The 17,455-nt window shown below is 40.3% G+C and overlaps 1 protein-coding gene across 2 annotated transcripts in view; it reads right to left on the bottom strand.

Moving 5' to 3' along the window:
* Positions 1-2,897: 2,897 nt before the first annotated feature.
* The window catches only part of flrt1a (fibronectin leucine rich transmembrane protein 1a), an 89,903-nt gene continuing 75,345 nt past the window's right edge, over positions 2,898-17,455 (bottom strand). For both annotated transcript variants that reach the window (XM_047378437.1, XM_047378436.1), the window contains exon 3: positions 2,898-7,013. In XM_047378437.1, coding sequence (XP_047234393.1) covers positions 4,887-6,923 — 2,037 coding nt within the window. In that variant the 5' untranslated portion in view covers positions 6,924-7,013 and the 3' untranslated portion in view covers positions 2,898-4,886. The remainder of the gene's footprint in view (positions 7,014-17,455) is intronic.

Below are 17,455 nucleotides of genomic sequence, written 5' to 3'. Positions count from 1 at the left end.
TCTTTTTGCTTTGGCATTTTAAATTATTCTTGTAATGGGTTATGTTCTGTTTTGTGTTTGCACTATTATCTAGTCTCTGTAGGTTAGTATGTTTTGCCATTCTATTGTAACATTTCCCAGCTAGCCCAGTCAGCTGTTTTTATTCAGTTAATTACTTCTACCTGTTGTCCTAAGATGGACTGGCGACCTGTCCAGGGTGTGCCCTGCCTCCCGCCCATAGACTGTTGGAGATAGGCACCAAAGGAAGAAGCGGTAGAAAATGACTGACTGACTGACTTCTGTTTCTTTTCTCAGTAAATCACTCATCCCTTTATATTATTTCCCCAGTTCATTTATTCAGTGCAAGAACTTGCTGTTGTCAACCCTTCATGTCTCTGACATGGTTTTTGCCTTGTTTCTTTTTTTGTCACTCATGTTATCATTTTGACTACTTTGGACATGGTTTCTGTCAATTTCTTCTGTAAACGTTTTATTATTGCATTAACCCTGCCTCTGGTCCGCCTGTCTACCAACATTTGTGTCCTCCAAAAACAAATAATCAGCAACAATTGTACTTTGCTTCACTCAACTTGATTTTCACCTGAAATTTTGGTCAGATGGGACTAAGATTAAAACTTTCAGCAGCAAATATCAAACGTGAGTGGGACATAGGACAGGGATGAAAATTTGAAAAACACTCTGCATACTCTGTTGAGTATGGTGGAGGATCTATGATGCTGGGGGCCTGTTTCTCTTTCAAATATCATTGGAGCCTTGTTGAAGTATGGCATTCAAATACGTCTCCAGAGCCATCTCTAGTTATCAGAACTCCCATGTTTAAATACGAATAACACTGATGGGGGAATTCACTACACATCACAATCTCCTCCAATTCTTGCAGCTTTTATTTACTTTAGTTTTGCACTGTATTAATAAAGCCAGTGGCACTAAATAGATGCAGAGGCAAATGCACCCATCAAGTCCAGTTAATGGGAGCAACTCCCACCTATTTTGCATTAGGTTGCAGTTTTCCTCATTTCAGGCACAAACACAGCATATGCAGTGAAGAGAGGGACTTAAAGAAAGATGGTTGAGCTTTTTACTATTATTTTAATTACCAGAGAACTCAAGTGCTTACCTGAGTCGGTGGAATGATTCATCTTTAATAACCACTCCATGTGAAGCACTATAACAATATGATTAAAAAAAAACAATTTACATTTACAATTTCTATTGGAAAACATTAATTTGTAAAGATATCAGGTACACCTCACTTTAAGAGACCATGTACTCTATCTTCTGTAACCTCCCTGACCTGATTTTGTGAAGATTTGTTTAAACTTAGTCAAATAGCTTCATTAATGTGCTGCAGTGTCCTTTAGCACAGATCAGTTGCCAACTTGCCTAGCGTTGTAAACAACAAGAGCTGGTCCTTGTCTATCAGATCACATGGCAGCCACTCAATAAATTTAGTCCTCTAGACATGTGTTACTGAAGTTCTGCCCAAGAATCAGAATGGGTTAAACTCAAAAAACTTGGTCATAGCACCAGATCTGGACAATAAAAGATTGTAAAAACATAGCCTGGTTCAATGGTTTAAAATTCTGATGATGAGGCGTGGTGCTGTGGCAGCGGTGGAGCACTTGTATACAGAAGCTTCGGCCCTTGATGCGGCTGCCCCCTGGTTTGAGTCCTGGCCATGGCGACCTGTGCTGCATGTCTTCCTCCTCTCTTCACCCCATTTCTTGTCTATTTGCTTTCAAGAAAATGACAAAATAAAGGGCACTAGTGCTATGAAACAAAAAATAAAAAAATAAAAAAAATATGATAGGGTCAGATTATGAGGTAAATAACATAAAAGCATGCATTCATCCTGGTGGCAGTGGAGGCATAATGGTTTGGGGGATATTTTCTTCGCAAATTTAAGGCGCCTTAATACCAACTGAACATTGTTTAAATGTCACACCCTACTTAAACAGTGTTGCTGATCATCTCCATCTCTTGATCCATCATGATCACAGAGGATCTATCTTCTCATGGTCACTTTCGGCCAGATAGTGCACCATGTCACAAATAATCTTAAACTGGTTTCTTGAACATAACAGTGAGTTCACTGTACTCCAGCAGCCACCACATCTTAATCCAATTGAGCAGCTTTGGAAGAAGAATGGTTGGAATGGGAGATTTACATTGAGGTAGTGCAGCTAACAAAGCTTCAGACACTGCTGCTATCAGGTCAATATGGACCAAACATTCTGAGGAATGTTTCAAACACCTTATTGAAAAGCAATATGTACCTAATAAAGTGGCCAGTGAGTATAAGTCAAATGACTCAACATGTGGTTAGAAACTAATTTTATAAAATAACATTTTGATCATGTGTTAAATGGGAATCTATTTTGGTGTTTCTTTATTATTGCCATGGAGACTACATACTAAAAGAATCCAACTGTATGCCATTCAGTCTTCCTTACTGCCTCTCGGGTACATTCACACATCTGTACTGAGTGCTGTCTACACATGTTAACGTCAGGTTTGAACAAGGCCATAAGGTCACATCTAGACAGGAGCCTGTTGAGAGTCTTGTATGCTCTGTCTCATACTCTCAGCCAGTTTCAAGCTTGTGGCTCCAGGCTGTGGTACGTTTTATCACAGCATACATTAGCCTCTTTTAAACTAAAACAATATGTGGGTTAGACTTATGCATGAAGACGGCTTATTTAAATTGATTTTTTTAATCCTCCAATGCTTGTCAAGCTGTTAAAAGATGATTTCCACAGGGTGAGGTGAAAAGACTGGTTGCAGTGATAACAAGATTATAAAACTTTTATTAATCCCCTCTAAAGATGAATTTATAAAGCAAATTCCACGGATATCTCTATTATTTTCTTTAATTTTACCAGAAAAAAATATTCATGTGGCTGTGGCCATGGTTTTATTTTTACAAATGAAGAGGAAGTACGCATCTTTAACAGACCCACTTAAAAAAACAAAAACAAAACAAAAAACACAATAACACTATATCAGCATTCCCCAAAAGAAAAATAGCCAGGCCATAGAGATTTGTTTAAGCCAGTAATTTTGGGTGCAAGGTCAATTTTACATTCCACTGACATATTGTCGGACACCAGTTCAAAGCTTTGCTGGACAGAACAGTCAAGGAAGCACAAACGGTTTCCCCTTTGGAAGCAACACAGTGATAAACAACTGATAGACGATAATAAAACCAGGGGTAGCATCCAGGTATGACAAACAGATTTATGCAGTGCTGTACCCAACTGTGCAGCAGCCATTAATTTTGTATCCTTCTCAGTACACAGGTTTGTGTCTTTACCCTCTTTCTCCCCATGTCTGTCGTTACTTTTATCCCTCCTCCATCCTAAGTGCTAATACATTTACATTTTTAGTGCTGCTCAGTCATAAAAAAGGTGGAATGAGTGGAGGCCTTTCTCCCGTCACTAAAACAAACATCAGTGAATCACTGCAATCACTGATGAGCCATCCCGCCCTCCCAGGCTCTCCTCCCCCCACCTGTCCACCCGCCCACACAAGCTTTGCCACCGCCCCACAGTGTAGGTCAACAGTGTTGCGGTTGGAGTCTCATCAAATGCACTCACAGTTCTTGGCCTCATCTTCTCCGTCATTCACAAGAGTCTTCCTCCAGCAGGAGGCTCCACATTATTAGTTTGTCCACTCAGTCAGAATGTTGGTGGGGCGGAAACAGTTTACAAACCAAAAGTCAGCAACTGAGGTTATAAGGTGGAGCACACGGACACAACATTGGAAAAGAGCAGCTGAGGTCGTTTTCTAAAGGAGCTGAGGGTCGACATGCTAAACTTTGGGTGGTTTGGTTTAAAAAAAAAAAAAAGAAACTACATAACAGTACACACAGACTCAATTCACATTTATGTTTAAAATGAAAAACTGAAATCTGCAAACAGCTATCAATGCCAGTTTTTTCACTGCTTAGATAAAACAAAGACCACATTCTCATGTGAGAGCTGAAATGCATTAATTATGACAAACATGAGGGACAAATAAAGATAAAGCAGTGTAAGCAAATCATCTCATAAAGGGCAATATAAATAAAGATAGCTCTACAAAATTTTATCATTAAATAAACCAACTGGAGAAGATGACAAAGCAATTACTGAAACACAGCCAAATCAGTTATGATAATGGTAAATAATCCACATACATGTGCTGCAGCACTACCTTATTGATCTCAGGTGAATTATCTCAAGAGGTAAAATCAAAGCTGACGAGCCCTCGTACCATCGTAACCCTGCCATCTGCTGGATAAGGAAATAGCAAGCCTACTTTAAGACAAGTGGTTATTGGGTTGTTTAAAATAGAACAATTCACAGCTTTACAAAGCCCTTTGCTTGGGTAGCTGGTAGGGCACATCAATATAGTTGAGGCATTTGGAACGAGTCAATAAGACTACATACTGTGTGTGACTGGTGACCAGGAAAAGAGTACCAAAAAATGTCTGTTTTTATCATTAATAAATCCATTTTGAGCTGAATGCTGCAGCTCCTATGTGTGAAAAAGAAACTCTACCTTCACCCACGCTAAGTTTGACCTTTCCACAAAAGATACATTCTTACATGTCACAGGGAAAGAGCAAAAAAAGGAATCATACACAGGCCATTACTAAGATGGTGAAGAAACACTCAGCTGTGCATTTACACCTGGGGCACTGGCTGCTGCCTCCTGCAGTGAATTGTTCCCACAAAGTTCAGTTAATCGTATCCAGTTCACTCAGTAATGAACTGTAGGTCATTTGGAATGGGAGACCAGAAGAAGAAGGCACAGAGGGTGCTTCAGAAGTGTCCATGCCAAGGGAAATTGTGCATCTATACAGTTTTACCAATTACACTATGAACAGCATCTGGTGCAATACATCATGTGTAACAGTAGTCTATATCTGGGATTCCTCCTTCTCTATAGCCACGGTTGGTGCCATGTGCTGCATTGGAAACATGGTTAGAGCCTTTGTACAAGCTACTGCCATTGGAGGGAAATATGGTGTGAATGATGTAATCCTCTCGTAGGGGTTTCGGCTGCATTGGCTGGCAAGCTGGCATTGGTGTCATCTGGAAACCTGGTCCATGAATCTCCAGGATAGTATTATCCTTCTTGGTGCCAGATTCAATGTAATCATCGTAGGTTTTGCTTTTTCTTGAGCTACTACGAGTATAGTGGTCACGGGAACATAAATTCCCAGTTCTATGTCCATACCAACAGAAAACACCTAAAATTAGAGCTAAAGATACAGTGGCGGTAGCTCCGCCAATAATCCCTGCTAGGGGGAGCACTGTAATTTGCTGTGAGTTCTCATCCTCTTTTTCTTCTAATGAACTAAGGTCTGATGTTTCTGCTTTCGCACAAACTAAAGTTTCATCAGAGTCAGTGTCTCCAGAAATTGCTGCTTTGCTTTCTGAACTGACAGGCAGTGGCACCATGCAAATGATATAGCTAGAGCGTGGTTGCAGGGAAGTAAGCAGATACTCTTGTCGATCCCCCCGTACAAGGGTCTCTGTGATTGATTCCATGGCATTCCCAGCGCCCTGTCGGAGCCAGCTTAACCTAAAAGAAGAGCTTGGCTGAGCTGCACTCCAAGTAACACGAATACTGTTGTGTGACAAAGGTTTTACATTTAGAGCCAGGCTCTTCCCCACACCACTGCTGCTAAGCGTGTAGTCTAACCCAGAGTCAGGAAACCCAAAGCCGGGCCTCTTTGAACGCAGGGTGAAGAGGGAACCCTGTGAAGGTGCATTGGTTGTAGAGCTCTCGACTCCACCAACAGCCCCTTTTTCTTTAGTCCCTGTCAGTCTCACTACTTCGCATTCCTCCATTTCACTGCCCAGATCAATCAGAGCCATGTCTCGCACCCTGTCCGGCCCATGGCAAGTCAGACCCCTGACAGTGATAGTGTTACCACGGGCACTCAACCAATCATAAAGCCATCGAAGGTTGCAACCACAGTGCCAAGGATTCCCACGCACAAGCAGCTGACCAAGACTGTCAAGGTCTTTGAACAGTCCTCTTGGTAGCGTAGTTAGGTTATTTCCTGACAAGTCCAACCTCTGCAACCTGTGCATGCCATCCAAGGAACCACGTGGCATGTGAGTCAGGGCATTATCTTGTAGAGATAGTCGCTGTAAATGGGCACTGGGCAGGTTGACAGGTGGGGTTTGTAGGGAATTGCGCACAAGGGACAATTCTGTCAAGTTGGAAAGGCGGGAGAATGTGTCATCTGCAATGCGCTGGTTTGCCAAAAGGTTCCCATCCAAAACGAGACACCTTAATGAGTTGAGGCCTCGGAAAGCATGTGTTGGGATAGTAGAAATCCGGTTATCATCCAGACGTAGTTCCTCTAAAGAAGCTGGCAGTCCTGAGGGAATACTAGACAGGTGGTTGCGTGAAAGAAAAAGCAAGCGTAACCGTGGGTTGTCAGCAAAGGCTTGATCTTCAATGGAGACAGTGGAAATTGAGTTGTCGTCCAAGTGGAGCTTTTCTAACAAGGGCATTCGAGCCAGCGTGCTACGAGGGATGGTGCGGATATTGTTGTCCTGCAAATGGAGTTCCCGCACAGATGGCGGAAGGTGCATGGGAAATTCATCCAGCTCATTATCATAGAGGTAGACAACGCGCACAGACAGATGACGCTCCAAGGAGGTGGGGAGGCCCGGGTTGTTAATGTGGTTGTTCTGAAGGTAGAGGACAGATGCAGAAGGAGGGAGTGATGGGATGGAGCTCAGTCCACGATCATTACAATAAATAAAGTCTTCATCGCACCTGCATACAGATGGGCATGTCATGTCTATGTCCCCAATGTATCCTTGAATAGTGGCTGCAGCAATGCCGGCATTTATAGTCAGCCAAAGGAACACTACGAAGAGCCGGGCACCAAGTTTGGCCATGTAAGAAGGTGCCATTATCAGGAACGGGAAGACTGTCTTTTTTCCCTCAAGTATGGTGTTACTTCCTAATATGCTCAAATGAGCTGGAATCCTGTGACCTCCACCCTGAGAGAAAAACAGAAAAAAAGGAAGCAGTTAACACTGATGCAGGTGTGAATTAGATGATTGTTGTAAATGAAAACTGAGATGATTTCAATTAAGCTTAATGAGTTTAAATATTTAACAGCATAATTTATTGTGGCTTTGCCATCATTTTTATTAGAATAAAAAAGATTTACAACAAAGGTACATATGCTTTCTTGCACCAAGCAGCAAGACTGAGTTTTTCTTTTCACCAGGTAATAATGATCATCAGGGGTTCAAACACACATGGATGGACCTGCAAAGATTCCTAGTCTCTCAACACAGTTTGCCATCATTTCAAAGCCAAAAAGACAGGCTGGTGCCAATTTAGGGACTAATCCAAGCCTACAGATACAGTATCTATCAAAGATTATTAACGGTTCTCAACCTTATAATTAATGTCTGTCTTATGAAAATCCAGAGTTGAACTGATAAATCCAATCTAAAATTTAGAATTAAACATTGTGAGTAAATGATAAGTCTTAAAATAACTATAAATTATTTTAAGAAATTACTTAAGAGGCTCCATAACGACTCTGTCTAAAGGTGTTAACTCGACAGACATGGTCATGAAGTAGTCAGAATGGCAAATGTAAATAAAGATCTTATCATCAACTGAATCAAGAACATATTGATACCTCATTAACAGGCTATGGTCATCCTAATTGTGCAGGAGGAAACTACATAAGATGCTCTCAGACCTTGATTGGGATCGTGATTTGCTGTTGTTAGTGATTAAATGAGTGATATAACAGCAAAGCATGGGATTGCATGGATTTGGAAACTGGTAAATTGCAACACTATCAGTGACAACTTGAGCCCATCACGGTGTTCAGCATCTTCATTTTGCGTTGTTCAGGCCCACACAGCAGCCAACACAGCCCGGCACAAGAATTGATTTTCCCACAGATCCGAGGTTATCTGCCAGAGTGAGTCACCTCTCGTAGAGATTACAGGATTTCCAGGAGTGTAAGTCAAACAGCGCGATAATTAACCAAATGAATGACAAACTTTGCAGGGAGTCCACTTTGGTAAATGCACATCTGCAAACATTGCCGGAGTGTGCTTCTTCAAAAACAGTCAAGAGTAACCTCAACTGGCTTTGTGTAACAAATCACCGTTTCAAAAAATAAACACGTGCAAACACTCCAGGAGCTGTAGAGCCAAAGCAGATTAGGGATCATTTACAGGAAAAATAAGAACTGCATGTCATTAGTCAATCCAAATGTTTGTGGAGGATTACATTCAATCTTCACAGGGATTGGGGTTGGTAGTGTGGGGGCATGTTAATGTATCATTATGACTGGAGGGGATTTCAGGGTCTCGTTAACAAATACATTTGAACACGCTTTTGCCTGTTGGTTGGAGCAATTTTACACTATAACAGCAATGTACCCAGAAAAAGAAACTGGGTTGGAAGTAGGGTTGGGCAGGTTACCTGTATCAAGTTTGTAGCTTGAACCAATTTTTAATTTTGACTTTTCACCTCCAGAAACCCTCTGCTCTTCTGGTCCATTTCAGCTGCTCAGCTGGATTTTTTTATTCATTTAAATTTAACTTTACATTAACCAAAATGAAGTATCTTTCTCAAAATAGTCTCTCAAAATATTGGATGCTTTTCTGACATCTAAAACTGTTGCATCGTTCTGTTTATTCTGTTTTCTAAAGCCACCTGCAGCTGTATGGCACTGCTGTATGAGACAAAAGAAGAAATCATGAAGGTTACTCATTTTATTTCCTTTTAAGTAAAATTATCTAGAATTAGCCATAAGAAGGTGTAACACTGAATGTTTATTATGTCAGAACTCTGAATGTGAAACAGATTTTATTCACCAAAATTATTACAGGTGAAATGTTGGTAAACTTCACACATCTGTGAAGCTCTACGACGTCACAGAGGCTACATGCCATCACAAGTAGTCTCGTCTCTAAAAGCATGCATGTTTATGGTATGGAAACGCTGCTAAGTTAAACAGTTGGTAAGTTAAGAGCAACATGTCAGTGAAGCAGCTGACTGCAGGCTAGCAGATGGGCTATTGAACTAACTAATATCAGCTTGGCCAAAAGTGATAATATTCTGTGCAATAAACACTGCTAAAAGTAGTAAGTATGTTTCAAAATAACAATAAATTTCTGTTAAAGGTAATATTATCACTGCAATAAAATATTTAGAGTGAAAAATATTTGTTACTTTTCTATTTTAAATAAAATCAGTAGACTATGTTGTTTTACACTTTTGTCTTATGTATTATCACTCAAGATATCATAACATGAGAATATCACTCTGGCCAATGCATGGTTAAAAACAATTTTTACTATGCATCAGAAATGAATAAAATAACAATTGGCTTTTTTACATTTGTTTTTCCTCTAAAATGTCTGCTGACACTACTGTTTAGGCCAGTTTTAGAGTCTAGTGCTGGTTTCTAGTACTTGCTTCAGTTTTACTTGACTGAGTACAGTCTGATAGTAAATCTTGGTCACCAACATCTATACTGCGTCCCCGAACTTCACAAAATATTCAAATTCACTGTCACCACACTAATCCCTTTTCATGGCTACTTCCACTCCAGTCCCCTCGACGCAGCAGAGTGGAGTCAGTGCACTCTAAAGTGGAACCTGAAGAGCGAAATAAAAAATTTAAAAAGCGTAGATTGTTACTTTACGCTTTTTGATATTGACTCGGTTTACGAGCAGAAAGCCAGATATACGCTGTTTTCTGCTGTAAATGTTTATAGGGTTTTAATGTGTGTGTGTGTGTGTGTATGTGTGTGTGTGTGTGTGTGTGTGTGTGGGAGCGAGCGAGAGTCAGAGTAGTGCTAAAGAATGGATGACTTTTAAATCCCAAGAGCTTCGGCAGTGAGTCTCTTGAACACTAGAGTATTTGGGTCAGCCCTTTAAAAACAAGATAGATGTGGTGTGAGATTGAAGCGGTGCAGAGAGCCAGAGGGATTAAAAGAACATATTGAGCTGTGATTCTCTGGATTAAGCAGGTGCTACACAGAATAACTGCCACACATTTTCGGATTTTCTTTCTTTTTGGCCCTGTGCTTGCTCATTTTTTCCTCTCTCTGTCACAAAATAGTGCAAAAATCTAAAGTGAAACTTACTGTTCTTTGTGTTTGTGAATAATTAAGGAGATCTCTTTGTTTGTCTGTTCATGCACGATCAAATTGAAGGCATTAACCTACATGTGGACCGTCGACCGAGATCTATGGCGGGGAATAAAGTTGGGATGTAGGGTAATGTGTGAGGTAGACAGTCACCTCAGGCTGAGTACAGTACACCCAACTACAACCGATCTAATGCTGGAACCCTGGGCTGGATCAATTTACATAAAAAACAGACACAGATGGAAAGAAAGCAACAGAAAGCAGGGAAAATCTGGAGAACTAGACTTTAGATGGCAAGAGAAGCTGCCGATGTATCAGGAAATCCACTTCACATGGCCACGCATAACATTTTAGATTTAAATAATTGACATGTGGAAAGGATGAAAAGAAAGAAAGAAACAAACAAACAAACAAACAACCAAACAAAACAAACAAACAAACAAACAAGCAAACAAACAAACAAAGAAGAGGGAAGCATGGCCCAGTCATTTTGGTTAATATTTTGGTTGTAGGATTTTATATGGGCTAAAAAAATATTTGTTGTAATAGTTTAGGATGCTTTAGCCTTGTAAAATGTCCCAGTAAGCTATGTAGTAAGTATGTAAGGTAAATAAAATCAGTTCAAAACAGCATTTTAACTTAATTCTATACATATTAGTATTCACATGAAACATGGTGGTGGCAGCATCATGATGTGGCATGCTTTTCCTTCAAGAGGGACAGGGAAGGTGGTTAGAGTTGATGGGTAGATCGTTGGAGCAAAATACAGGGCAATCCTGGAAGAAAACCTGCAAAAGACTTGACCTTGGGGTTGAAGTTCACCTTCCAGCAGGATGACTCCAAGCAAACAGTAGGAGATGCCTATATTTTCAGTATGTGTCAGAATGGTCCAGTAAATGGTCCAGACCGAAATCTAATTGAGAATGTTACAAAACTTGAAAATTACTCCTGACAGATGCTCTCCATCCAAACTGAGTGAACTTAAGATATTTTGCAAACAAGATGAGTCACAAATATCTGTCTCGACATGTGCAAAGCTAAAAGAGAAATATCCCAAAAGCAGCTGCAATTAGAACCATGGGAGGTTACATGAAGTAAGACTCAAACAGGACTGATTACAAATGAATTTATTTTCAGATGTTATCTAATTTCAAAGACAATTGAGAAAATATATTTTCCTTCCACCTCACAATTATGCCCTACTTTGTGTTGATCTAGGCACTGGATTTTATTTAGTGGTGTCACAGCGAAGGGGGCTGAATACAAACAATTCGGATTTTTATAAGGAAAAACTTCTGAAACCTATGTATGTTTTCCGTCCCCTAAACAATAATGCACTAATTTGTATTGGTCCATCTCATAAAATCACGTAAAATACATCGAAGTTTGTGGATGCAATGTGACAAAATGTGAAAACGTTCAATGGGTATGAATACTGTTGCAAGTATTATGAATAATGGGATCTTTTAATACGTCTAACATGTTTCTTAACAGTTCCTTTGCATTTAGGTCTGATGCAAGGGCGTAACTTTGGGTCTGGCATTGGGGGGGGGCGGGTTAAGTACTCTGCCTAGTTGTTTATTTATTGAATCATTTACTTTTGTAATAGGAGTCAGGCTAATTTTGCGTTCCTGTTTTAAAAAGTAATTCTAATGCTTTTACTGTGATTGACTCTGCAGATTTTCTGATCAAAATCAGCTAAGCAATTAATAAAAAGCTTACTTTTAGTTCATATTTTTTCTAACGCAAAACCAAATATTTAAAATTTTTAGAGCACCTTCATATTCATGAATGCTGCATTATGGTGTTTCAAAAGCCTCTCAATAATTTGACTTGGTTTTAATTTTGTGTTTGTAGTTTAAGTAAAGGATGAAGATTAACAGTTCATAGCTGATGAAAAAAACATGGCTGAAGCAGACACTGACACATTTTGTGATATTTACAAAATACTTTCTGCTCAGTCTATCCCACTAAAATTGTTCTTATACTCAGAGAAACTATATTTACTGTGGCTCAAATAAATGTGCTTCTTTCCTCATCCATGTAAATGACTTTTTAAATTTTACTCTCTCACTCTCTCTCCCCACATCTGGGGCTCCATTATCATAATTTCTTACATTTCTAAAAAGACAACAGCTATAAAATAGATTTTCCTAGATTTTATTGGAAGGGTAACCCCCTGAAAACACATTTATTTATTTTAATTATGCTGTGAGTTATCCCAACATTTCATTAAAATATGTTCCTCCTTTCATGAACCTTTTGACTAAAGATCAGATATTTTTCACATCATGATGCAGATCCAGCTAGACGCTCACAGAAAGGGTTCCTACTGTTTTCTATCAAAGACAGATTATTTAACTCTACCTGTAGCTCAGGTGAAAGTCCCTCATCATGACCCTGATGATGCTCATTAGTGAACCTCCACCTCATGTCTTGCTGGTGAATCAGTGATTAGCGCTAGCTTACAATTAGCCCATTCTGAGCCAGCTCTCAGGTTTAACGCTAACTTCACACTAGGTTAAGCCACTCTGCTTCCACCTGTTCCTGGGCGCGCACACCCACCAGGCTCCCACTCTCTGGTTGGCTGCTCTGAAATGAGCCATCTCCCCTATTGCAGCCCTGTTTGATGTACTTAGTGTAACTTTTCGGGTAATTAATGAGACAGCTGTTCTGGACTTGTCCAGAATGAATAAATTGCCAGTTCGCCTGAGCCTGCGAGCGTAGTTGTGCAGGCGCGGTACCATTTGTGTGCAAATAACCACTTTTTGCCTTCTTTTCCTTTAGATTCATTGTCAGGTTGGGTAGAGCGGGCAGTGATTACAGTGCCTTGCTAAAGTACAGACTTCATTAAACGCAATAAGATTTGTTTCTATTGTGTTCCATACACAGTGCCTTGCGAAAGTATTCAGCCCCCTTGAACTTTTCAACCTCTTGCCACATTTCAGGCTTCAAACATAAAGATATAAAATTCTAATTTTTTGTGAAGAATAAACAACAAGTGGGACACAATCGTGAAGTGGAATGAAATTTGTTGGATGTGTCAAACTTTTTTAACAAATAAAAAACTGAAAAGTGGGGCGTGCAATATTATTCGGCCCCTTTACTTTCAGTTCAGCAAACTCATTCCAGAAGTTCAGTGAGGATCTCTGAATGATCCAATGTTGTCCCAAATGACTGATGATGATAAATAGAATCCACCTGTGTGTAATCAAGTCTCCGTATAAATGCACCTGCTCTGTGATAGTCTCAGGGTTCTGTTCAAAGCACAGAGAGCATCATGAAGACCAAGGAACACATCAGGCAGGTCTAAGATACTGTTGTGGAGAAGTTTAAAGCTGGATTTGGATACAAAAAGATTTCCCAAGCTTTAAACATCCCAAGGAGAACTGTGCAAGCAATCATATTGAAATGGAAGGAGTATCAGACCACTGCAAATCTACCAAGACCCGGCCGTCCCTCTAAATTTTCATCTCGAACAAGGAGAAGACTGATCAGAGATGCAACCAAGAGGCCCATGATCACTCTGGGTGAACGGCAGAGATCTACAGCTGAGGTGGGAGAGTCTGTCCATAGGACAACAATCAGTTGTACACTGCACAAATCTGGCCTTTATGGAAGAGTGGCAAGAAGAAAGCCATTTCTCAAAGTTATCCATAAAAGGTCTCGTTTAAAGTTTGCCACAAGCCACCTGGGAGACACAGCAAACATGTGGAAGAAGGTGCTCTGGTCAGATGAAACCAAAATCAAACTGTTTGGCCACAATGCAAAACGATATGTTTGGCGTAAAAGCAACACAGCTCATCACCCTGAACACACCATCCCCACTGTCAAACATGGTGGTGGCAGCATCATGGTTTGGGCCTGCTTTTCGTCAGCAGGGACTGGGAAGATGGTCAAAATTGATGGGAAGATGGATGGGGCCAAATACACGACCATTCTGGAAGAAAACATGTTGGAGTCTGCAAGAGACCTGAGACTGGGATGGAGATTTATCTTCCAACAAGACAATGATCCAAAACATAAAGCCAAATCTACAATGGAATGGTTCACAAATAAACGTATCCAGGTGTTGGAATGGCCTAGTTAAAGTCCAGACCTGAATCCAATCGAGAATCTGTGGAAAGAGCTGAAGACTGCAGTTCACGAACGCTCTCCATCCAACCTCACTGAGCTCGAGCTGTTTTGCAAGGAAGAATGGGCAAGAATTTCAGTCTCTCAATGTGCAAAACTGATAGAGACAAGCCCCAAGCGACTTGCAGCTGTAATTGCAGCAAAGGGTGGCGCTACAAAGTATTAACACAAGGGGGCCGAATAATATAGCACGTCCCACTTTTCAGTTTTTTATTTGTTAAACAAATTTTTGACACATCCAATAAATTTCATTCCCATTCAAGTTTGACACATCCAAGTGGGACACGATTGTGTCCCACTTGTTGTTGATTCTTCACAAAAAATTTGAATTTTATATCATTATGTTTGAAGCCTGAAATGTGGCAAGAGGTTGAAATGTTCAAGGGGGCAGAATACTTTCGCAAGGCACTGTAAATGGAACACAATAGAAACAAATCTTATTGCGTTTAATGAAGTCTGTCATTTTGGGGCTTAATGCATCTTTTTAACTGACATGAACTCCTAAATGTCTTCTTTCATGAGATTCGGGGCTGTTCTGAAAAGATTTGGAGCTTCAGTACCAACAGAGGTCCGCGTGGCAGGTCTAACAAAGGACCTGGGTACCACTGTATTTAGGAGCTAGTCTACATGCACCGCCACTCAGTGTGTCTGTGTGTACAGGCGTTTGTGGGCGGCATAGGGAAAACTAACTTAACAATACATTTATATTTACCTACCTCATTTAGATTTTTGCTCTTTTTACAAGGGGTTGTTGTTGACCAACAGTGAAAAATCGTTGTCTGTCCACTTTTTTGAGAGGACAACCAATCTCGCAAGCACAGCAAACTGTGAATGCTTGGTGAGGAAAGCGGGTTGGGTGATACCAAGTTTTTGGGAGGGGGGGGGGGGGGGGGGGGAGGGGTTACATTACCAGATGATGATGTTAGTTTGCCGGCAAATGAAAATAAAAGAAAATCAACCACTTATTTATGCATTATTTATTTTTAAATCAGAGTGATGTTATCATATTGGGGGAGTCATATTGACTTGATCAGATTTTTGGAGGGGACATAACCCCCCTAACCCCCCTATAAATTACGCCTTTGGTCTGATGTACCAGTACATTGAAAACCTATCAAATCTCAATCATCTTGTCCTCCCTGGCTTATTCAAACGTACAATCTGAATGCACCTGACAGGAATACTAAATAACAGAAAGTAACACATTTGATTCCATATTGTCTAACGCTCTTTCTTTACTTTGGTCTTTTCATGTAATTCATAAAAAGATGGACTTATAACCTAGCACAGTGTTCCTGATGTATCTAAACATTTTTTCTCTTGCAACTTCAAATGTTGCTCTTATTAAAACCAGAAAGGCTAAATAAACTTTTTCTGAGTTGGACTGTGAGATATTAGCTAATTTCAGCATCAGCTACCCACAAATTAACTTGATCAAACAGCACAGACACTGTCCATGAAAAGTTAGTTCTGGAGCAATTATGTCCTTTCATTATGCAGCTGTCCGTTCATGACATCGGCAGCACTTTGACACACTCTGGGTGTTAAGGTTAAATACCTTAAAACATGAAGGCTATAATTAAGTACTTCACTCACATTTCACTTTCTGTATTTACAACAGTAAGGATTTGCCATTAGGTTCTGAAAGGTAATAGAAATTCAACAGTCGTCTTCCGAGTGCCCAGCATCATTCACAGTTGAGAGATTCACCTTTAGAGGGTTGTGTTTGTTGCCGGCTACGCAGCTCACAGGACCCTAAAGCCACTTGATATATAGCTTTACAGCACTATATCGTGTTTCATTTCTACAGCACCATAATAAGTTCTGCTCTGCCACCAGTCTAACTCCCCGCTCTGTCTGCTGCAGCTTCCCTCTAAATGCCTTTAGCTCACCGTTCCCTCTTCAGGATAGCTGGATTGCAGTTAAATCCTTTCAGCATTAACATGAGGGCGGCATCCTCCTTGCAGCAATATGCTCTAGCACTGTGAACAAAGCTGGGACAAAATCTATCATGAGTTGACAGGATTTTTATTGGGAGGGTGAGTGTTTGCAATGTGCTGGATTCTAACCTTGATCAACAGCGTAGTCCAGCAGGTTTCCCAAGGGTGTTACAGGGGAGTTAGTCATCTTAACTCAGATTCAGATACAGTTTATTTGCCATTTACAGCATAGAAAACCACATTGGAAGAGAGATGCTAGTAGCTTTAAGTGCGCGGTATGACATTCACACAAGCAGAGGGACAAAAAAACAGTAGCCACCCAGTTAAAAACAACAAGAGGGTCCCATGAATACAAAATTCAAAATTTAAATTGTGTACTAAAACCAAAATAAAACAGCAAGCCAAAAAGCTTTTATTGTAGTGCGATGTCCCACATTTAATTGCTTGATAGCACATCTCAGAAGGGAGTAGTTCAAACAGCTCCCTGGCAGAATGCAAATGGTCCTTAATGATGACTGAAGCCTGGGAACAAAGTTTTTGTTGGTTAATATCCTCCTGGACTGGCAAGTCCGGACCAATAAAACAGCTGACAGAGCGGACTACTCGGTTTAAAATTTTCCTTTCTTTAGGGATTGCTTCTTACTAAAATCAAAGACCAGTTCAAAGGTTTTAGAGGCGTTCAAATTCAAGTTGTTTTCCTTACTCCAAACACTACATATTCCACCTTAGTTCTGTAAGAAGTGGCGTCATATGAGGAAATCGGACCAACGATGGTTGTATCATCTGCATAGGTATACAAAGTGTACAAGAAAGGACTCAAAATACAACCCTTTGGCAAACCAATGTTTACAGTGAGTTCATCAGAGAAGCAGTCATTAACCTTAACCCATGAGATCTACAGGTTAAAAAAGTAAAAATCCATTTGCGAATGACATCATTCAATTCAAGCGCCTTTAGTTTATAAAGAAGCCTCGCAGGAACAAGAGAATAAAAAGAGTTGTAATCAATAAAAAGCATTATAACTTGAGATTTTCCCTTATCCAAATGTACATATACAGAATTCAGAGCAAGTGAGATGGCGTCTTCTACACTCCTATTCTGTTTGTATGCAAACTGGAGCAGATCCACCGACAAAGCCGGGCTTTAATATAATCCAGCACAAGACACTCAAAAGTTTTAATCAAGACTTGTGTGAGGTCCATGGGCCTGTGTGGAACAGTGCAGTACCTGAGTGACA

The sequence above is a fragment of the Girardinichthys multiradiatus genome, chromosome 11, assembly GCF_021462225.1.
Source record: "Girardinichthys multiradiatus isolate DD_20200921_A chromosome 11, DD_fGirMul_XY1, whole genome shotgun sequence".
In the NCBI taxonomy this organism is placed as follows: Eukaryota; Metazoa; Chordata; class Actinopteri; order Cyprinodontiformes; family Goodeidae; genus Girardinichthys; species Girardinichthys multiradiatus.
This window is presented reverse-complemented; position numbering and strand designations above follow the sequence as displayed.